This window comes from Antennarius striatus, chromosome 20 (assembly GCF_040054535.1).
Source record: "Antennarius striatus isolate MH-2024 chromosome 20, ASM4005453v1, whole genome shotgun sequence".
NCBI lineage: Eukaryota > Metazoa > Chordata > Actinopteri > Lophiiformes > Antennariidae > Antennarius > Antennarius striatus.
This window is the reverse complement of record NC_090795.1, coordinates 1,719,584-1,743,503: the sequence shown is the minus strand read 5'-3', so window position 1 is coordinate 1,743,503 and position 23,920 is coordinate 1,719,584. Positions and strand designations below refer to the sequence as shown.

Here is a 23,920-nt window from a genome sequence, read left to right as displayed (position 1 = left end):
CCCACCAGTTGATATTTGTTTCCAACCACATCCCGGCAATTATCTTTAAACGAGTGTCTGACACTCTTTCTGCTCTCCTGGAATGAGAAATATGTGGCAAACCGGATTTAAAGCCGAGCCGACATTAACTCCTGCAACCAGTTTCCATTTTGCTCCCCATCAGTGTGAGTCATGGAGACCCCCCCCCCCCCCCAGGTGCGCCATCCTCAAATCTCCACCCCACTTGTGTATGCCATACCATTACACACCATTGACCCAGTGAGGCGCCGCCATTGCAGAGAAGCCTAATTCTTAATCTAGGATATTGCTTTCTCATTATTCTCCCTCCCTCTGGCCTCTTGCGAGATAACTGTTTGATTAAGGCAGTTATGTCACTTGAGAGTCTGAAAAGAACCCACCTTTTAATATTACCTGGCTGACTGATTATACCAGCACTGCTCGAGGCTAATAATGTTGAACTGTGATGCTTGATTACCAATGCTGATGGGCCCTCTGTGACAAAATAGCCTCCACAAGTCTCAAATATTAATCAATAAACAATGCAAATTAATTTTCACAAATACCACCAACAGGATCCGACTGCTAATTCATTTTAAAAAGGAGGACAATGACATGAAACCTTGCAAATGACTTTTATGATTTACTGACCATTTCCTTTTTAAATAAAATCAGCACATTACGACATTTAAAAAACTGGAAACGGTGTCTATCTGCTTCAAAAGAAATATTTTTTCATCTTTCAAAAATGTGTTATTTGTTTGCATCTATGCAAGAAACGAGGAGCGGTGGCCCCACTCCAGCGACACAAAGGGATTGGTGTACCTTCAGTAATGCTTTAATTAAACACTCCGGGAAAACAGCTCTTGTCACTTTAATTAAGTGCTGAAAAACATGGGTGTTCCTGAACGCGTCTGAGGTCACAACATTCCACTTCAGCGGTGTCGCTCGGATGAGGGTCCATTAGATGATGTGCGGCAATCGAGGCTGTCGTCTTCAGAGATGGAAAACTCTCAAAAAAGGGATTCGGGAAAGACGACGCTTGTTGTTTGCTTTAAGAAAAAAAAAAAAAAAAAAAGAAATCTCTTCTTCAGTTGCAGACAAGCGTGAGGAGTATTGACAGTATTCTGTCTGCTGAGTGTAGCAGGACAAAAAAAAAAAGAAGCTTTTTAATTGAAAGCAAATCACCCTTGCTTCTCCTAATGCTCTGTCAGCTTAGTGTCTCTTCTGCAATCAGAGCCAGATGACAGCAGAGGAAGCGACAAACAAATGAGATCTAAGCGTTTCCAATCCTCGTGGCGCCTCCACCTAAAAGTCGCCGACCCCCCCACCACCACCACCACCACCCACCTATTTACACTAAACTTATCACTTATCGCTGGTGGACCTTCTGCGCAGGCACTTATCTGGGAGAGGATATCGGCCGGTGGTTGAAGGCACTTCTGCAGACATCAATAGCCTCGCGGTGCTGAAGAGGAGGAAGAAGAGGCGCCGCTCGGATCACGTGTGTCAGTCGCCTGAGGCCGGAACCCTAAATATATCCTTCCTCTGCTTGTCTTCTATTCATCTGCATTCATTAATTAGATAATTATTACACTTAATTTCCTTGTGTGCTTTGCGATAATGGCCCATTAGTTACAGACGACGCCATCGGAGCCGTTTGGGTTTTTTTGTTTTTTTTTATAACGCTCGCGACATCGATGAAGATCCACGAGGAGACGTCCCCAGGTTTCGGTTTTGTCCCGCGTCGATGCTCATGCAAACACACACACACACACACACACACACACACACACGCTGACAAACACGACCGTTAGCTGGTTCACAAGCATTAGCATAACCGATGCGGCGCTCATACATCAGTGGGTTCTATCCCTAATGCATTCAGAGTTTATCTTTGCCCTGATAATGAGCCTCGGCTTAATGTGACTCTGAGCCTAATGACCCGAAACGCATGGAAAAATATTTATTTTTTTGCCTTTTTTGGTTTCATCTTGCAGCACGATTGAGCAGAAAATGGACAGGGTGTGTGTGTGGGGGGGGGGGATGGAAAGACACTAAAAAGCAAGGTTATAGTGGAGAAAGTTGAGGAGGAGTTGAGGTTGACTGGAGGCCACGGGCGTAGGAACCTGTCGGAGGTTGATTCACTCCCCCAGAATTCATAGCGGCTGCAGACCGGAGAGTTCAACTGCATCATTTTAGGTTCACTGACTTGGCAAAATCTACCGTTTAATGAAATTAGGTCCGCGGTGCTTCCTCGGGAGGATTCATTTCAAGGACATAACTCCAATGAAAGGAGAGTTCTGCTCAGATAGATCGCTGATTCCGACTCCCGACGCGCCCCCCACCCCCAATCCTGTTTTTTTCCTGGTCAATCGGAGAAGTTTCTGCATCCTGAGACACACCACCGCATGAGTAAACATTAAATAAATAAACTCAATCAATATGCACCGCTAAGTATCATCGTCTCCAGAGTAATACTTGATAAAGCAAATAAACATCACATTTGTTCACGTCTCAGAGATAGACCAGGCAGATGCTCCGATCAATACTTCTTCCCTCTCTCTTTCCTTTTCTTTATCATCCGTTGCCACGAACAAAAATGCTGTAATATGTTCAAACCCAACGTTTTTTACTCCCAGCTGGATGTTCAGACTCAAAACCAGACCGACATCCATCACTGATCCCACCCACTGTACTTCCTGATTGGTTATAGGTCGGTAGTAACAGCCTATTAAAAACGATCAATGTCGGTTATCCAATCAATGTAATGGGATAAAGGGTGCAGTTCATTTAATGATAATATAATATGAAACCTACAACACTGACAGGTACCATCAGCCGGCCCCGCCCGTTGGGATTGGTTCAACGGTGACAGCTGCCCGGTTGACTCCAGCAAACAGATCATTTCCACCATCATCATATGCATTATGGGTAATTCTGCCAGGAGCCAAATATCCTGTTATTAGTGAAACAAATCATGTATGGCCTCTTGTCGGAATCTTCCAGCTGGACAAATAAGTAGAAAGGCTTTCTGATAAACTGACAGCCAAATACGAACAACAAAAGAAAAAGGAGATTCATCGAAACTTGGAAGGCAAACAAGACAGACAGCTAAAAAAAAAATTTTTTTTAAAAACTCTACAAAGAACGGAGACTTGGAGTTGAACAAAAAAGTGGTACGTTTAACAATCGAAAGACTTCAAACAAAGTTCTCCCAACGCGAACGTGTGATTGTTTTCCGATAAAACCTCCCTTGAACGTGTTCAATCCAGCTATTACCTGTATCCCGGGGTCAGGTGTACTTCTTGCGACAGGTGAATCACCTTTACTGCACATAAAGAATTAATGAATGTTATAAAAAACAGAAGGAACATGATTTCTGATGGTGAATACCTACCTCCTCTGGGGGGCAGTAGAGAGTTTATGTTCACAATGAGAACGGCACATAATAGATGATTTTTATTTTTCAAGAGTAACTTGAGCCTTGATTACACGGGAACGTCATGCTGTTAACTCTAATGACAAATCATAATAATAAATCGAGCGCTGAGTCAACCAGTAACCGATGATTGAACCATCGTTGAGGCCAGAGGAGTACTCTGACGTCCTTGTCGCTGAACACACTTTCTATTTACAGTATTTTAGGGTGTCCTTTAACTTGTGGCCCTTTGCTGAGCCTCATCTCCCTTTATATCCCCTCATTTCCTCTCTTTTGAGCTGTAAAAGCTGGAAAACAACATTTAAAAATAATACAATTATGACTGTTTACCGCACGGATTTGACATTGTGCGCTAATGACACAGCCGATATGATCCTGAGCTTCCAAGTAATGGAATCATATTAGAAGCCATTTAGAAACTGTTATTGTTTCGGCATTGGGCTTCGTTCAGGCTCCGCTGCTAATGGATGCACCAAAATTAGAAGTTATCAGTTGGCATCTGTTGAGGATAAACACGATGACGAGGGCCGGGGTTGAAACAGTCTATGGTCGCCCACGACGACAGGAATGTTCGGTTTGAAAGTTGCCATTTAGGAGATGTGGTTAATGGCGTATGATGCCGACAAATTAGAGCGCAGCGGGCTCATTGCAGTGTGCTAGACTCTTTATTAACCCCCAGAACAATAACTCTCTTAGCACTCACCTCATTTCCCCACTAAAGCAATTTGGAAAGACTTTCATTTGAGCAGGGGGACAGGTAGTTTCCTGTATTAGCAAGGGCAGATTGGGACGGTTTAAACCGGTACGAAGCACTTCCTGTGGCGAACGAGCGCACGAAAGGACGTCATTTGATTTCATTTGATTCCACAAAATTAGTCCCGCTGACATTCAGACGCTTTAAAATCGAGGGGAAATTTTGATTTACAGACTGGAGGGGCGTTTAATTATCTGCAGCGCAAACCTCCACACATTAGCTAAAATCTATCAAAATTCAGATAAAACCGATCTATTCCTCGATCACGTAATTAGAGCGAGACGAGAGAAGCTGTATAATTCTGACTTATATGGGTTCTTTATTGCTCATCAATCAGTCGTGTCATCCCACTTCTGAAAAGTGCCTTTTAAACCTGCACACTATATTTTCATTAAACTGGCCTGTGATGCTTATTTTTATTAACTGCTCATTAATGTCTGTAATGAATCCCTGAGCTGTCTCTCGAAGCAGCCGAAGATGTGCCCACTCTGCCTTGAAAGAATCCTTCTTTTACGGTCTATATTCTCTGCGTATGTATTAATTAGTGTCACATTGAGCGAGCAACAGGAGCGTTAAGATAACCGTATAGTTTTAGAATAAAATGCTATTATCTAAAAAGTCTTACTTGGCAGGAAGCCCAAAAAAAATTAATGTATTGAAATGTCTGTTTAAGGTATAATATAAGTGCAAGCAAGCAGAACGACTCCAAGGGAATTTCTTCAGTTAATTAGGCAAGTAACTCTTCTATGTATTGATTTTTTGCGAAAGCATTGTCAGGTAATTTTATTTTTTTTTAAGTCTCTCTCCATCCCAACTTTGCAGTTTAGATTACTGGTTGATTGATGTGTTTTTCAAGAGCCAATATTAAGAGAGCAGGGTGGCCAACGGGAATTATACATCAAGGAAACGTCCGTAAACAATAAAGTCTAATCTGTAACGTAAGGCCAACAGCCCAAAACCAGAATCCAAAGCCAATATTCACAACGTAGGAAAACAGTATTAATCTTTTTAGAAAGACTACTTTGAGAGACTCAGACCCGGTTCTAGGGTTGGGTAGTGACTTTGCAGGTGAACAAAACAAGGTAGGCAAAACCAGTTTTGGATGGTTTTGAGTCATCAAACTCGGATGATGTCTACAATCTTTTGGGGATTTCATTGTTTAGTCTTTGTCCAATCCTTCTAGACATCATCCCATGAAGTTACCAGCTCCTGTCCTGGTAGTGAAGAATCCTTTACATGTGATCTTGATCAGCATCGAGGTCTAATAGTTTGTTCCTTGGGCCGTAACTATAGACAGCCCTTGAGCCGCCCTGGAATACTTTCAGTTTGATTTGTTTTCATTTAGGATGACAGAAATGTGTGCTAGCATCTTGAACAGATGGTGTTGACAGAGCAAACTTTAGGGTTTATAAAGATACCAACGCGAGGCTCCAAACTTTTAAAGCACTTTCCAAGAATCAGAGTCCCCTAACCTGGCACCGTCACGGCCGTCCTGAGGTTGACAGCGTTCGTAATTTTTTCTTATCGCCGTTATGAGCAGGTGGATCTTTACGATCATGAAACGAGAACAAAAGACTATGAAATCTTGAGGTGTGTACGTTGAACAGAGGTTATGATCACCCGTCCCACATGACGGATCAACAGGAAAGGCGTCCCGCATCAGAATATCCAGCTTGACAGTAATGTGAGTAATTGATGCTGGCAAACCTCTGCTTCAGGCTATAAGGTCACGGTCACGTCTTCTTCAACAAGCTGCAGGGACCGGGGTGTCATGCAACTCGAATATTGAACATGCAAGAGCCCTTAATAGTTTCATCCCATCCACGCAGCGTAATTAAGATACACACTGAACCTTTGCACACACAGTTTAGCCGCTCTGAATAATAAATCTAAATGTTAATGCGCTGCTCCTTGTGCCAGGATTACAGCCGACTCCCTGCAGTTACTGTGGGCTTTGTCATTATTTGCTGCAACATATGTAGTCCATCAATAACAACCGGCGGAGTCAGCTTCCATTGAAACAGTCCAAACAGAATCAGAACTCATTACGGTTAACGATGTTGGTGTGTGATTTTTATTCTCTCGGTCAACACATCGTTTCCATGAGTCTTTGCAGCCTCGGCAAAAAGAAATCGAAAGAAATCGAATTTTATTGTTTGTTTGTGCTCCCAAGGGCGGGGGGGGGGGGGTTGCGTTTGTAGACATCCAAAGGACCGAATAAAAAAATGACTGATAATAGTAAAATATTTCATCTGACCGCCTACGTATGAGCTGCAAACATGTTTTTGTACCTGCAGAGTCAAGCGGATTCAAATTCATTTGGACAGGACTGGACCGTCTGCGGTGGAATAATTGCAGTCCATTTATTCTCACTTTGATCTTCATCCATTTGACGACTGAATCCATTTGAGGCGTTAAATAATTAAACAAGTTTCCTCATTATTTATGCTGAATGCTCATAGGACGATGGCAGATGTGCTTTCAAACGTAATTATCAGATATTATTAAAATATTGTGCATAGAACATGGTGACGCCAATATAGATTATTGGGAAACTGTCAAATCTCAAAAAAATTTGCATTTCTAAATCATTAAATTAATGTCCATACCGTCCTCAAACGTTGTCACTCAAGTCTCTTCTTTGATGAGCGCTGTCAGCGGTTGAGTTGCATTCTGGGTAATGTAGGATTCAGGCTCTGATCCTACTTAAAAAATCTTGGAAGAGAAACTAAGTCAATTACCAATAGTTATGTTTTCTTTCAATCAGCTATTTCTGATCCAAATGGAAGAAAACCCACTGCAGACCTTTCATGGCCATTCCAGTGATAGTGTGCTTTAAAAGTGAGGAAACACTTCCTATCGACGTTTACGTTCAACGGTTCTACGCCTGATGCCAATCCTACATGAAATATAGATCGGCACTGTGGTCGGTAGCAGAGAAAGGCGAGAAGCGTTGACTATGAACTGTTATAACTGACAGACGCAGGACTCCATCATGACCCGCACAGCCTGTCGGCGAGTTCATTAAGCTTTGGCCGAAGGCGATTGCCAGTTCACCTTTAAGGCAGTTACCTGCTGACACATCACATCCACCGCCGCCCAGGATGCCATCTGATGAGTCGAAAATAACTTATTTTGGTTTAGAATTACTTTAATCGTGCCATTCTGGTACTTTCGTACATCTACATGGGTTTTAACACTTCTGAAATGCCAGAAAAAAAATCACCTGACATATTAAATATACCTTTGCATTCGACAAGCAAGCGCAGAAACGCCACTTTGTCAGCGGTGACAATGAAATGTGTAATTATCCTCAATTGAGGGGCCCCTAATGGTCTGTTATGAGGGTCGTCAGCCAGCACTTTCCATCTGAAGGGAAAATGTTGAGTCGCTTTCAAAGCGTTCAAACAGATTGTAGCCCCACACCATGAGAAACGGGGAGAAATAAATTTGGGGTCATTTATTTCGTGATAATCATCTATATTTCACACTGAGAAAACCAAACAGTCATGAATGTGGAACGCCAACAGTTTAAGACAGACAGGAAACACAGATACAGGCACTGTAAACCTCGGCTTACGTCATTTTGAGTTACCTTATTTTTTCATTTTAAGTCAGTTTACCAAAGTTTACGTCACGTCTCCTGGTCCGTTTTTACGATGTAAACCGAGGTTTACCTTGCAGTGGGAAACATGCTAGTTTCTCATACATGATTCACTTTAAATCTGGAAAACTTTTAGATCAACTAGACTGCTATGGAGTCCTCCACCTCGTGTTTGTCTGGTAATTTTTAGACTCCAAGAAATGGAATACTCCTGACCTCATGAATGTGATCATACGTGTGATTTAAAAGTGTCGATTGTACACTACATGTAATTCAAAGGCTAACTCTGCCGTTTGGGCTCAGGAGGCGTCTGACTTTCACTTCAGACAAATGTTGCTAGCTTCAAGAGACAGTAGAGCAATGAATGATGGGGTCCAGATATTCCCCAGCCTTCACTCCTCTAATAAATAGAAGATGATTTTTTTTTAAAAAGGCCACAGCAGGTGTCCCTGACCACAGTGATGGAGTACAACTGAGTGGCACCGCCAAAGAAGCATCGTGCAGAGGAAGATAATTGGTATCAGACCACCAACACATGGGTTTAGAGTTACATCAGGACATGGACGCTCAGCTGTTGGATATATTTACAGTGCTTGGGAACGAGCATTGGGAGATAGTAGAGAGCAACTCACCGGGTGTCACTCAGGACTATATCCATGCAGGGGAAATTGATGGCGGGGGCAAGAAGGAAGCCAGGAATGATGAAGCCACTCACCGCCACCAATCCATATCGGTGCATTGGAGATAGCAGCGGCATCACACTGTGTGTAGACGGTGTCTGTATGCCGCATTTTTCCCTTTCCCTTTTCAATAAAAGCAACTATCCGACACCTCCAGCGAGGGAAAAAAACCTCTGCAAAGCCTCCATCTGAAGCCGAGTGGGTAAATGCAGCTCAATCCCCCAAGGATTACCTTTAAATAGTTTTATTTTTTTTAAAAAGTACAAGATCTTGATAGGCTTAATTAGATTTTATTCGAAAATTCTCATCCAGATCATTGAAGAGTGTCATCGTTTATCCTACGATTGCTCTCGGTGATGGTTCGGAATAATATTACACTCTCTCGTGTCATCTCGGCAAAGAGTTCCTCATTAGATGATGAAGGATTAGAATAATAAATCAATAAAGAATCGTTTGTACCCCTAGTCTCATTTCTCTTAGTAATAAAAGCAGCTAACTAACCAGAGAGATTGACAGATCCTACTATGGCGACGTCATTACGAAACCCAACTCGAACCTCAGCAAAAGAGCTTCAATGATGTGGGAACGACATCGTTAATCCAAGCCAATCAGAGGTAGAGAAGGGAGGGTCATGTCATCCTCTTCCTCCTATTGGCTAAGTTGATCTTTTTCTTTCGGCTTTTCCCTTCAGGGGTCACCATAGCGAATCAATTGCCTCCATCTCATGACTTATTAAAAAATTTAATTATAAATAAATTATAAAAAATATAATAATAAATGCTAAAAGTAGAATTAACAACTAATAAATAAAATTATAAATAATACTTAAACAAATAAAGATAGCAAGAGTTGTTGCTTTTGGATAGGATAGATGGCGACAAAGAGCTTCAGAATTTTCCCGCGATGATCCTTTTTGTTCAATTAGCGATATCTTCGCCGACACGCGGACGCCGGCGGCAGTCGCCGATCGGGATGAGGTGGGAAGAGGTGGAACAGGGGGGGTGGGGGGACGCTCTCATTTCTGGAGCACACGCTGAGCCAGGAGCATCATCGTGGTGGAAAAAAAAAAAGGACAGTTCAAATTTGCATTTAGATTACTGTGGTAATAGAAAAACCACGGTGATGAATCTTGTTCTGAGAAAGACGCTAATGTGGTTGTATTTTTGAATAAAACTGTAAAGTCATGTATGAAAAGATTGGGAATGGAATCGTCACCATCGATTCATCAAACCAACAATGGCGGCCGATCGGCGGTTGTTAGTATGGAAAACATGATGCGAGGAGAAACAAAGGGTTATGATAATACCATCACATCGGGCGAATGCTGAACACTGATTGGACAGATTATTGATATGAATTAAAAGTCATTATCTAGTAACTCCCATGTCAATAGAGTTTCTCAAATCATCCATCAGATTGGTTTGAAATAACTTGACGTCATTAAAATCTTAACAATAGTTCTTTCTTTGTCTTTTTTTTCCCACAAAGCATAACTGTTTGGGGTTTTTTTTACTTTTATCAGCACAGAGTTGAAGAGATAACAATGAAAGTACAAAAATTCAGTGATGTGCGACTTTATAATAAATCATTATTTCTGCTACCTCTAGTCTCCATGTGATCAACCCACACGAAAAAAGACGGATCCGTAACACGGGTGAAACAACAAGCCGACTGGATTCCAGGCGTCAAGTGTTAATTTTTATAATCATAAGCACCATATAGTCAATAGCTGAGATAAGAGCTTAATTCATTTTCCATTCTCTCCCCCTGTCCTCCAATCACAAAAGTGACGGCTCTGCAGCATAGCCACTTAATTAAGCATCACAGTTACCGCTCATACATGCATTTAAGAGCCGTCTCAAATAATCAAATAATAAGGCATTCATTGCGCGAGTCGTCCGTCAGCTGGAGTCGTTACCGCGGTAAGAACACGGCTGAACACGAGTCGGAGAAGAACATCAACTCCTGTGATTCATGTTGAGAAGGGGGGGGGGGGACTTAATATTCCAGCACAGCATACGACGAGCTGTCATTGCACCACCTGCATGACATAAATAGAAGGAAGAGGAGGAGGAAGAGGAAGTGTACCGCCGTTGCCGTCAGTGTTCAGTCGGCTGCAAAGGTGAAGATGTTAGCACGTTTAAGCCTCGGTGGATAAATCGGTGTAAGTTGTCCAACCAGAAATGCACAAGAAATGGGGCATGGGAAGGGGCGGAGCCGCCAATTAGAGGTCCTTAATAGCACAAAAGGAAACTTGGAAGGTTCATCTTCCGCTACCATCCAGCAGGGATTCGGGAATTGTTTTCTCTCGCTTCCCTCTCATATCTAATTTACTACCATCTGCTCAGCCCGGGTGTAAATCTGAAGTCGCTCGCCCAAGCTTTATCCGTTAACATTTAGCAATGTCTAATTAAGCAAAATGGGGAAACGCGCCGGCTGAAAAATGCAGCGGCCGGATAATGACGACGACGGTGATAGTTTGGGATATACGTCTGTCACGGCACGCAAATGCAATTATTAGATCAGGGTAATTAGGAGGAGACAACAGCTGTAACAGGCAGAAACCGATCAGTTGTGATTAAAGAGGTTAACTTTTCGGTGCAGACGTCATTTTTTCTGAAGCGCGAACGACCGCTGAAGGTCACGGCAGACGAGGAAACCAAACCCCGGTGATTCTCCGCTCACCGGACCCCGGCGACGGCGTGATAAAAACTTAGAAACACACCGTTTAGGCTAATCTGATAGAGACGCTAATTAACGGCGGCAGATCAGCTCCGATTTTAAATCACCGCTAAGTTGGTTCAATACTAGCCTTCAAGGTGACGCTACGCCGCCAGAACACCTGATCGATTCTGACAAATGAGACTTTAAAAGAATAAATGTTGGTTATATTATCGTAAATTTGGATGTCGAGGCATTTCTTTGCATCCCTTTGATAGCTGGAACTTCCTTTCAGCTCATCCTGTTTGGGATTACTACAGCGTGTCACCCTTTTTCCATTTTTAAATAAATCCTCATATTTGTTTGGTCAAGTTTTTTTATGCTGGATGCCCTTTCTGCCACAACCCTCCGCATTTATCCGGGCTTGGAACCAGCCTACAGTACCAAATACTTCATCTAAACATACCAATAATGACATTTTTTCTGATTATCAGACAAAATAATCCAGGCTAATCTGTGGCTAGGCTAGTGTAACTCATGTCTTAGTCTTCTAAAACAACTTCATTATTATCATTATTCATCTTCACATTCACCTCCATCAAGGAGGTTATTTTTGCCATTTTTGTGTTTTTTGAGGCCATATGTCATTTGAGTTTTGCACAGAATTTATCTTTAGAATCTTTGAAAAGGGGAAGGTGTCATTGGACGCACAGAACCGGATCGAGACGCAGATCTTGACATTTAAAGGCAACCTTGGCAGAGTTACGTCTCTCCGAACGCCCTTCCTCTAACGAGGAGTTCAATGAGCGCGCAGAACGATGAAGGTTAACTTTTCATGACTGAATGAACAACTCAAGTGGGTAAAAAATAAATAACTGATGGTTTATAGAGCAAACGTAACGCCTAATGACACTCTGGCTAAATTCTAACATGTTATATTTAAGAGGCGTATCGTCTACCTCATAAAGTCTAGAACAACTGATTCAACAAGGGGCTCAACTTTGGGCTCATTAGTTAACCTTCATGACGACAGCGGGAGATCAACAGGAGATCTGAGATGTTCTACGACGTATTTGATGACTTCTTTCCCAAGTTAATCAAAAAGAACAACTTCCAGCTTTTTAAAGTGCTCAACAGTTGGCTGTCTATACTTTATAATATCAAAAATACCACAAGTCTCACAGTTAAGACACTTAAATGTGCACCAAAGGGGTTTATTTTATTGCACTGTTTATATATGAATGTCTCAGAGTTTTGTTGATCTTCAGCAGCGTCTTTGGCAAACTTATACTCATTACAGTTACGTCCAAACTCAAATATAAAGTACAACGACCAGTGAGAGCATTGGCAGCGATGCAACACTCAGAGATATTTTGAGTACACACTTTGCTTGACCACTTGACCGGCGCCGTTTGTCTTGTAGCAATCTGACTTCTGCAACCTCTTTTGTCAATATCTGGCTTCGCCTTGGGCGGAATTCTATGACACGCTCTGCGACACAACAGGACAACATCTCGCCTTGGGGTTTGTCTTTTCAGAGTTCAAACTGCAGCAGTGGGGGCTATCAGAGTTTTGCACTTCACACCCGGGTAAAGCAACATTCCCCCGCTACAGTCAATTTGGCTCATGGGCTCGTTGTCAAGTGGAGCGCTGTCAGTGTCTGCGCAACCACATCTTTTTTTGTTTTAATGTAGATTCTCTCTTTTCAGTTCAGTAAACGGCACCGACTCAAACCACCGAGAACCAGCACCGGTTGTTCCATCTTTAGGGATGCTTTGTTCTTCTTGTGTGCAGGTCATCTATAAGATTCTATAAGATTCTAGAGTAAAAATCCATAATTCAGGTCCTGCGCTGGATCTGGAGTTTTATATATAGCTATACTTCCTTCTTGAAACATAGCCCTTCATTGGAGCTGTATCTGCTGCATCACAGGCGTTACTGGCAGGGGATTCAAACGTGTTCACACCGGGGAGAGCTGAGTCAGTGTGGTGCTTTTTTTGATTGCCTCAGGCCGGTTTTTGTCTCTGCTGCTAAGCCTTCCACATCTTTCTGGGGGGAAAAAGTTCAGTTTCTAACAGAGAGGCTGCCTGCGTTCAGTAGGACATGCAGCTAATTTATTTTTCATCATGACTGGATTATATTCAAGGTGGCGGACCGTCTCCGAGAGCGCTCCTACCCAATGATAAAAGGGGATCCTAAATGGACAAAAGTGGACTGATGAAACCATTTCTTGCCCGTCTAATGTAGCTTGTTTGTCTTCATGTGGCGGTACGGCGGAAAAGAAATATGTGAAGGGGTAATTCAGCGTCAGAACATCCCAGAGAGGAGCTTTTTATGTCTGCTGGAAATAAATCAACCAACATGTTGACTTCTGATTCAAGACTGAATCAGAAAACAGGCCAGATTCTTCTCCCTGGAGATATCTGAGGTTTGTTTATCAAACACTAGTCTGAGACTTTATTTTAGATATGCAAGCATCTACAGTTGGCCAAAAAAGAGCCTGTGCTTCCCTGATGGAACTTGGAAACGTGGAAGGTTCCAACATGTCTACCCTGTGTCCATGTCTTCTTACGCCGAACATCGTTATCGTTTCCAACGAGACCGTCGACCAACCACATCAGTTGAGACATGGAGTCACCTCTCAGATACAGAAAAAACAGCAGCTCTTATGGATTCCGAGGAAGTGACAGGCTCTCAGCCCGACGAGGCTCTCTTCAAAACTGTTTTCAAGCTGTCCTAAGTCGAGCCAAACGTTTCATCGCCCTAGAAGGTTTAGAACTGTCTGGATGACAGAAGTCTCCGATGCACCGGCGATGCTCGGCGGCTGCCTCGGGGCGAAGGAGCTGCTTCATTTAATTTCTTGAGCTGCCCGTCTTTCACCGCGCCGGAATAAAGATCAGCCGAGGCTCATGACTTTGGATATTTGTATCTGTCAAAACAGTAAATGTCAAAAACCTGATAATACACAGCTGGGCCTGGATTATCATGATGTATAAAAGGAACTTCGAAGGAAATGAGGTTCATTTGATTCTACTTATCTTGTGCCTAATGTAAAGAGGCAGTTTAATTACACCTTTCCTAACAGGCTCATTGCATAAGAGGGGTTTGGGTATGAAAGCAGAGTTGCTCCCCTGCTGAGGCGGAACAAACCTGGAGTCGGTCTGGTAAAGGTGACACTCCTGACTGGCAGCAGGTGTCGGAGTGAAAATCTAGCAGCGATGCAGTGACAGACATTTCATATTAAAAAAAAAGACAAGTTGACGTTGTGCTGTGACAAACCCGACTGTGCCTTGTTCACTTTTATTGCCAGACTTTACTTTTTGACAGTAGCTTGTCAGAGAGTTGCCTCTATAAACAAGTTCATTTTTCAGTTGTTGTGGCAGATATTAGGGTTTCCAATAAGAGTTCCATATTGGTCGTTGTTCACGTATATGAATGAGACTCTCCTAGTTTAAATGTTGATACCAATGGTTTCAATGTGGTATCAAGTAAACTTCAATAAAGTCATCCCAAGTGTTTAAGTCAATCCACTGGACTTTTCAGTTATCAAAGTCATGAATAACCATGACCTGGATAACTGAGAACCTACACCGACATCTTCAATAAAGTCCAATACTTCCCAGGAATGGGTGAAATCTGTCAAAAACGTTTCAATCAATAACTTTAACAGACATTGGGTATTCCCAATGACCTGATTTGAAGACTATTATTATTGGTTGTATGGTGACTTCATCTGGAAAAACGCACTTTAACCGGACTACAAAAAGGCTTAATATTGGTTATCACCAAGCTAATCGCTATGATTTATGTCTTTATTTTAACAAATACCAATCCTCAAAAAAAAAAATGCTTGGATCATCCCAAGTTGAAAGAGTTGTCGGTTTGAGTCATCTGTTGTAATCGAGGCTACAAGGATTTTAATTGTTCCTGTTGTCAAGCATTTCTGGCAACAAGTAAAACTCTTTTTCCAAAGCAGTTTGTCCTAAATGACCAAAAAAGCCCTTGGTACTGCTGATAATCTGAAAATTAAAGTCAGCAAAGCTTCAGAGAAAAACACTATGCGAAGGAAAAAGTTGCCATTTGTGACGCCAGAAGGAAGAGAAAGTGTTTTTATTCCGTCTTCCTGTTTCTTTTTTTTGTGTGTGCGCCATAATGACTTCAATGAAAGAGAGACAACGGGACAGATCCATGGTTCAGATATTGATGGTTCTGGGCTTTTGTTTTCCGAGTAGGTGCTCGATAGTAAATGTCAAACCCCCTTTGCAGTGAAGACAAAAATGAAGTTCTGCGCAAACAAGGAAAACGCCAATCAATACATCACAAAAGTCAAACCACGTCTTCCTGCGGTAGACGGTAAATGTTTGGCGGGGGGGGTTGGGTGTAGATATGCTGTTTAATAAATGAATTTATCTGCATTCCAGAAGTAGAAAAAGTTGAGTCAGATAATAAACAACTCCCAAAATACTTAATGACAACTCAGAGGTTCGCCGGGGACAAATTACACGGCCATTAAATCTGAGGAAAAGCGATTAAGTCTCTTTTGACGCGCTCCATATTAATGTTGTATTAATTTGGGTGATGCGCCTGTGCCTTATCGCGAAAGGAGGGTAGGGGGTGGGGAGTGGGGGTGGGCCATCCTGACGTTAAACCGTGTTAATAATGCAATCTGACATGAACCCAAACGCTTCTCTTGAGGTACGGGTAGAGCTATCGTGGAAAGACCGACCAGCCACCGTCGCCCGGAGAGCCGGCTTGAGACGAAAAACTAATCACGCGGCTGGTTTCCGTGCCGACAGCATCTCATATCCATCAGGTTAACACAGAGTCACACTTACAGCCGGCAAGAGGCTCCAACTGGGGGGCGATGAGTCATCAGGTGGTATTAATTGCTGTCATTGTCTGGTAATTCTAACCGGTGTGTACTTATCAATGTTCAAAGCCAGGAAAGAAGTAGTATTTTAAAAGTGCTGCCGCTTCCTTTTCCCCAACGTGGATTGGAAGCTTCACACTCAGAAATAAAGAAATCTTCAGAACGGCTCTTTTATAAATGAGGAAACGAATCCCAGTCTCTATTTTATTCACTATTCATTAGTTTGTCTGTGCTTTAGCCTACGCATGAGCTATTCTTTGATAATTTAGCCTGACTGGCCAGCTGTGTTGTTACTCCCATTTTCATTACATTGCTCCTGCCTACACTTCTCTCCTCCCACTCTTCTTCCCCTGAAGGGCTTCAATGATATTGCAGTCTTCTTCGGCCTTAGCCGTGCAAAAACAATGGCTTCACAGTGATTTCCCTGAATAATACTCTTTGCCTTCATCTCTCCGGCCTTGGTTCACGCAGTTTCTCATCAGTCGGGCGGCGGCGGTTCGACTGAGGTCACCGTGGCGACGTGGTCGCATCTCATATCTAAGAAAGAAGCCAGTAAACCATTATGATCCATACTGGTATGACACTGGTGAATATCAGCCAAGAATATTTAAAGTGGGGGGGGGGGGAAGAGCTTCATTTTTATTGGGATATTTCACCAGAAAATAATGATTCATTATTTCGGAGTAAACAAATTCCCCTCATCTCGTGCGTTGTTCTCTTTACAAATAATATGCAGTTGATGAAGTGATTACAATGCTTGAAAAAGAACTCGCTACCTCCATCAGTTTGGCTTATCTTCATTAGATAATTGTGTGACACCTGGAGATGCTAATCACCTACTTATTTGCTAATTATTGTCTCCTTGTCTTATTTTTTTGCCACTTTTAAAAAGGTAATAATCTGTTGATCCAGGCTCTGAAAAGTAGAAAGAAAGACGAATAACTGGGATTAGTATGAGTTTCATTAGAATTCTATATGTGAAACACAGAAACACCTTTCCAAGACCGGTCTCTGTCCCGGACACTCGGGAATGTTCCATTTCGAGTGTATTAACTCATATCCACACACTCCGCTTCAACTTTCAATTATTAAACGTTAAATCTCTAAACCAGAGAGACGGTTTACGGTTTATCTAATATGTTAGTGACTTATCTATAATTCAGTATTTCCACATATCCCTGCTGAGATCCTCCGGCTCCCTACGGCGTTCAGTGATTATTAGAAAATGTCTTTATGTTAACGTTTAGCATTCTGAAACCGATAGATCCTAAGATAGGGTTGTCGATTTGTTTCCAATCTATGGTAAAACGTGTTGCATCTACGGCGAGGGAATGGCGTCGATCTGCGAGGGAAGTTCATTCCATTACTAACGACAATGTCTCTCATAAAGTGCTAAATAAAAAATGAAGCATCTCCAAACTCAAACAATGAGAGAGAAAATGAAGCTAATATACTAATGATGATCCTCTTCTCTCGTCATTTTTCGCCTTGAACTGACGGCGACGCCAGATGTTAATTGCTCTTAATTTACAATGGGATGTGCTTCTACTGTATGACCCTGAAGAGCCGTTGTATTTTAGAGCTGACACGTAGCTCGTAGCTCCGAGCTATTTAGCTAATTAACCGTTGAAAATATGCACCCGAAATGAGGACCTGGAGTAACCGCCGAGCAATACCTTTCCCCATTTTTAAAACTCATATTTTCCAAATTAGCTCGTCATGCTACTAATCGCTGATGGGATTGTTTCGGCGTAACTCTTGAGTCGCTAAAACCGAAAGTCTGGGAATGCCACGACAGGTGACACCGTTGTGCGACTCGGCCTCCTTGTGCCAGACGATCGGCCATTAGCTTTAGCTGTGCAGACGATCTGCAGACGCATTACTTCTTTTATTTCTTCATGCTGAGGCAGAGCTTCTTTCAAACAAAGCCGAGGCTCAGCAGGATGAATGTACAGCTGCTTCCCCCCACCCCCCCCTCGACAAAAGACGAGCACAGCACCTAAATGTCCGTATTGTCTAACATACTGTAGTGCATTCAGCCGTCGGATGACTGATGACTCAATACCTGGAGAGCGAGGTCCCGCTTTGCAAAGCCGAGTCATTTAAAGCTAATTAAAACGCCGCAAACCTAACATTCAGGCAATGCATTGGTGAATTTTTTCCCTTTCTTTTTTATGTTTCAAAAGACTTTCGGATGCTTTAGCAATTATCAAACAACACCTGTGCCTCGGTGACATCTCTGATTGACGAGACGCTCGATTGCGGAAAAACATACATCTCTGCCCACTTGTCTATCAAGAAATAAAGTATATGCAAAGTGAGAACTTGATCCAGATGACTAATTTCTCCCCCCTCAGCTGCAGAAGTTAATGCCTACTTATTTGCGTGTCGTGTTTATGGCAGCCTTGATGACTAATAACTTTCGGTGGGAGTCTCTGGTGGGTGGTAATCTGCCCCGGCACACCGGCTCGGCCATATGTTCTTTTGATTATTGAAGGTGATGTGCGAGAACGCTGTCAGCCCGCTGCGTGGCGTTATCTGAAGTAGACACACGGGTCAAGGCTCGCAAACCGAAGCCCGACACATGCTAATGAACTTATCTCATAAAATATGCATCAAGCAACCTCCCAGGGCCGTACGGTGGCAAGAGCTGTGATTTTGCAGGAATTATGGGAACAGTCATTTTCCATTATGTCAACGTTAAATGAGAAGTGACCTACAGGGGAGTCATGTCTGACCCGTGTCAGGACGACTCCTGCCAATTTTGCACTGGGGGGAACTTTGCAGATCAGTTTTGACTTTTAAGATACTGCGATGACAGAGAGGATAAATGGATCGGCATGCACTGTGTAACCTTGGTGGAAGTAATATCCATCTGAATCCGATGTTCCAAGTCTGTGTAATTAATCAAAAGACAATGATGTCAATGAGGGCTCCGGTTATGAAATTAGAGGCACGCTGTCTTCCATTACTGTACAGCTTATAAGTGCATTAGCAGAGAGACAGGAAAAAAAAATGAATAAAATAAAACAGGTGAGGAAACCATTAGCTCAATTCTTCATCCTAGCCATTTGTGGTTCCCCCGTCTTTTGTTGTCAGCGCAATTAAGTGTCCCGTAACAAGGCTGGAGAGGTTTGTTCGGTATGGATATGGTAGTCAGGGCCGCAAACAAGGTGTGAAAGGTAAAAAAAAAAAAAAGAAAGGGTTGTTTGCTCCATAATGAATGAGGCTTAACAAATTAGGTTGGTTCTGATATATTTATTTTTTCCTTCGGGCTTCGGGGCTTGGTGATGAATGATCGTTCAATTAGAAAAAAACAGGTTCCAGTCGTCTCCATTATAACACAGCTCAATATTACAGAGTCAGAGTCGCTGCAGGAAGATGGACTATTTGAAATCCCCTTTAATTTATAGTCTGAACATCAGTTAGCAAGAAAACTACACATCTTTGAAGAATTTACGCTCAGCCAAAAAAAAAAAAATCATCAGTAAAATATGTTATGAGTTGGTGTAAATCAATTAAATTACTTCGTTTTATTAACATAAACCTATAAAAGCTACATTTATTCCATTTTTACATCAAACAAGGTAGTTGCCTTTCATTTTTTTTCTCCTGCAACAAAATCGCGCTGAAGTTGTTAAATCACCGGCTGACATCGTTGAAATATTCAGTACGTATATAAAAGACTTGACGTTCTTCCTTCGTGATTAAGTATTGGTAAACAGTCAGAGACGTCACATCTGATTGGCCCGTCACGAAGGGTGAACGCCACTGACTGGAGTCGTCGATATTTATGCAAACGATGAGGCCTCATCACAAACAAAACGTCAACGGCGTGACACAACATCGATTTGATTGGCTGCACCCCAGCAACGCTCGCAGCTCATTGGTGAGCCGCGCCACGACATAAAATATATATTGGAAGAAAGAACAGATTAAATATTCAATTGCAACGTCTTGGAGCTGCATCATTTATTATTAATCCCCCCACCTCGTACGAGTTTCCTCTTTCGCAGAATGCCTGTCTGTCAAATGACACGCCGCGGCGAGCGCGACCATCTCCTGCGGCCGCCGCTTGTCACATTTGTTGTGCTCCTGGCAGGAAAGATGTCTGAGGAGGCAATGCACGGAAAAGAAATCATCGCACCGCACCACGCGCCATTCGCATCGATGCACCAGGCAATGTAGGATTCCAACCATCGCCGCCCGCAACCGACGCGACAGCTGCGTGGTTCTCCAACGGTGTCGATGGGTTTGGGTGAAGTTTCTGAGACCCTGTTGGTGAAGAAGACTATGAGAACTGTTCAGTACCCATTTATTAAAGCGTCATTAAGTAGTGCAGGAGTTTTGAACCCCCAGGAACAGACTAAAGGTTAGCCAGCCTGGACTGAGTACAGAAGTATGCCTCTCCTTCATCACCAGGTGCAGATAGTGGACCATCAGGTCATTGGGACATCCCATAAATACTTGATCATACATGTGCTACGATCTGGTCCACAAAGGGGGTCCCATTTTCAAAACCCGAAGCAACAACAGTAGTTTGTCCAAAAAAAAATTTTAAATACAAACACCTAATATGTAACTTAAGACAAATCTAGACCACTTGTCTTCGGAAATGGATTTGGTTTGAACCATTTGGTTCCTTTCTTGTTGGGTTTGTTTGGTTTAACACGGAATTTTTGACTAAACCAGGGCACAAAAATAAAGTCTGGGTGAGCCAATCAGAGCCAGAAGTGGATGGGTCATTCCAAATCATTCCTGCTGGAGTTTAATAGGAATAAAGACGCTGCATTAGTCTTGTTGGTGATGAGAACCTTTGAGACCTGACGTTTGTTTTCTGTCCTGCAGGTGATGAGCTCCATACCCGTCTAACTGGGACCCTGACTGGACCAGGAACCTGTTTGTTGGGCTCCCGCCTCACCCATCCGGCATATCCGACCTCCACAAATCCTTTCAGCGTGGCTCACCTCCCGTCGCTGGACTTTAACTTGGGGACCTGAACCTCACAGATCGCCAATGCTAACAAGGAACTGCCTGCTGCTGTTCCTTTGGATACTCGTTGACGAGGGCTCAGTCTTTTCTTTACGACCGCCTTCACGGCCGCTGGGACGGATCAGGGCGGCGAAAGATCGCGCCAGGAACTCGCTGGGCCCGATGAGGAATGGGCCGGCCGGATTTCAACGGGTCAAAAGGGGCTGGGTGTGGAACCAGTTCTTTGTGCTGGAGGAGTATATGGGGTCAGACCCGCAGTACGTGGGCAAGGTAAAAAGCCTTATTTTTCAGCTTTTTATGGCCCAAGAAATGTCATAAATCATGTCGTAAGGAGCATGGGAGAAATTGAATTGGTGGTAAATGGAGGGAGCAAAAGAAGGTGAAGGAGATAAAATATGAAGGAAGGAACGTATGGAAAGGAGAGAGAGCACAAATGTACCGGAGAGTAAGTTTACATTATCAGAAAATAAAAACGTATTGATAAATACATACAGGAAATGTGACAAATGGGAATGAAAGTCTTTTTTTTTTTTTGCCCTGGAAGAAGTTAACCTCCTGGCTTTAATCTCGTAAAACCGTGTCTTTTCAAACCGCCCCAGTTCATATTTAAGGATATAAATGATCCCAGGCATGGGAAGGAAAATCTATACATGCTAACGGAGCTGTGGCAACATGGTTAGGCCGGCAAGACATGCATGACATTGGAGTGGTGAGAGAATCGATGGTGTGGTAGAAATAAATTTAAATTACAGGAGTCTTAAAGCTGTCGGGACATCATAGTTATGAGCGGGAGTAAGACACTGACGGCAGTAAAAAAAACAGCTGAGAGCCCCAACAGCCGAGGATCTATAAACACATCCCCGGAGACACACTTTGTTTGTCCCCTGCAAACCTAGGGCCAATCGGATTTTAGTATGGGCCTCTTTTCTCCTCTGCTGTGGGAGACATTCATAAGTACACTCAGTGGAGGTTTAAGGCTAAAGTTGTAATTTGGCACTCCTAGCTTACATTGGATAATGGTGAGAGTGACTTATCTACCCCCGGCGCCACCGCAATCAGCCCTCGCAAGCCACGCCGTTTTGTGGAGGCCTCTGAGGCTAGGGGAGGATGGAGGATGGGGGGGCGGTTAGGAGGGTAGGATGGGATGCTGTCTGCTTCACCGTTAAGTCACTTAATCCTGAGCTGCTGCACTGCTTCAAAATAATTGACTGATTCTTCGCCACGTTTGAAGCATCCGGACAGAGATCCCCAAACCTGTCAGGACAATCGCAAGAAAGGCTTTAGGTGCAAAACAAGTGAAGCTACAACGGGATGAAAAGTTAAATACATAATGCCCAGAGACAGGCAGGGTGGGGTATTAATGGCGTGTCTTCCAGGCAATTACCATTACAGAGACCTATAGGTAACAGTTTTGTTTTCAAGGCACATAAATGAACTCTAATGGACCGTGCGTCTCAGTGCAATGAATGCTTGTCCCCTAATACATCAATGCCTAATTGTGGTAATGCATTCACCCTCTGGAGTGTAAACATGACTTCAGTTCAGTGACGTCCAGGATGCGGGAGCCGCAGAGGCTCAAGAAGCTTCTCGTCAGAAGCGATGACCCGAGTGGTTTTTTTGGTTGAGCATTAATTTCTCTCGACCAACGAGTTGAGAAGGAACATGACACCTTAATTTCCTTTTATACCACTTAGCACGGGTAGCGCCACACAGAGGTCAGGGTTTAGGTTCTTATGGTTACCGCATTACGAAGACTCCGGGAATCCGGCTCGGAAGAATCAGTACTCCCAGGGGTACCAAGAGGTTGAGTATCGTGCTAACAGTTCAGCGCTGACATGAGTGGATCTGGTCACCATCCTGCAGTAAATGGGACACTCTTCTGATATCAAATGGTTGGGAGTCCCTTGTATCCTTAACCAAAAGCCGTATTTGCACATATTTGTGAAATGCAAGCGTTCGTTTTATGTGAGAGCATTTTAATTATTTGTCGTTAATGCAGCTGCGGTACATTTCATTTAGGAAGCTCATGAAAAGCAGGAACTGTAAATGTGGTGACAGCTAAGTAGGTGTAAATGCAAGATTAAAAATAGATAAACTGGATGAAACAGTTCTTATTTATATGTTGGCTTCAAGGCCTTGTTAGCTGGCATTTCACTCCGAGCTCCCCGGATGAATAGAAAATGTTTCACAAAGCTTTTAGTTGGTTCGTATATCGCCTCACGGAGCAATTAAACTAACGCAAGGAGACAACGCTATTTAGAAACGTGTCATTCTTCCACTGAGGTGAAAACTCTTTTCAAAAAAAAAAAAAAAAACCTGACCATGTCAGCAATAATAATATAACCACTAATTAGCACCCCCTATTAGAATTCGGCTAATTCGCGTTGCTAACCAGATGCAGCAATTTCATTTTATCAATTCTGACAGAATGCAGAATAATCGCTGGAGGAGGGAGGGTGGGAGCGAGCGAGGGAGGGGGAGACGACCAATGGCGTTGGAGTGGAGACGTAGCGGTGTTACGGATCAACTCGTTTCCCTATTAACTGTTGGGGTTCGCCTGAGCGCACCAGGGGATGGGTGTAGCGCCAGCAGATGTTAGGAGACAACATTCAGATGCCCTTGTGAAGGGCCTTATTTTATATCCTGTAGTTGAAATGTTACGTCTTCACGCTGGAGACTTTATGATGTGTTTATAGTCAGGAAGAGTTCAGATAATATTACAAAATATAGAAGTTTACTTGCTTAGACATACTTTCTGTTATAGTCTTAATTTGATATGAAGTTTTTAACCAGAGCTGCTTTGTTAGCGGCACGAAAATGAGTCAATCAAGACAAAAATTCTCCTTTTTATTTAGAAAATCATAATTAATTCAAAATTACAACTTGACACGGATCCTGTGTTTGTTGGAGTAATAGTAAG

The 23,920-nt window shown here is 42.9% G+C and overlaps 1 protein-coding gene across 1 annotated transcript in view; it reads left to right on the top strand.

Annotated features, from left to right (window-relative positions):
- The window catches only part of LOC137587704 (cadherin-12-like), an 81,226-nt gene that overhangs the window by 12,891 nt on the left and 44,415 nt on the right, over window positions 1-23,920 (top strand). The window contains exon 2 of the mRNA XM_068304295.1: window positions 20,857-21,270. Within this exon, the coding sequence (XP_068160396.1) occupies window positions 21,025-21,270 (246 nt within the window). The 5' untranslated portion in view covers window positions 20,857-21,024. The remainder of the gene's footprint in view (window positions 1-20,856; window positions 21,271-23,920) is intronic.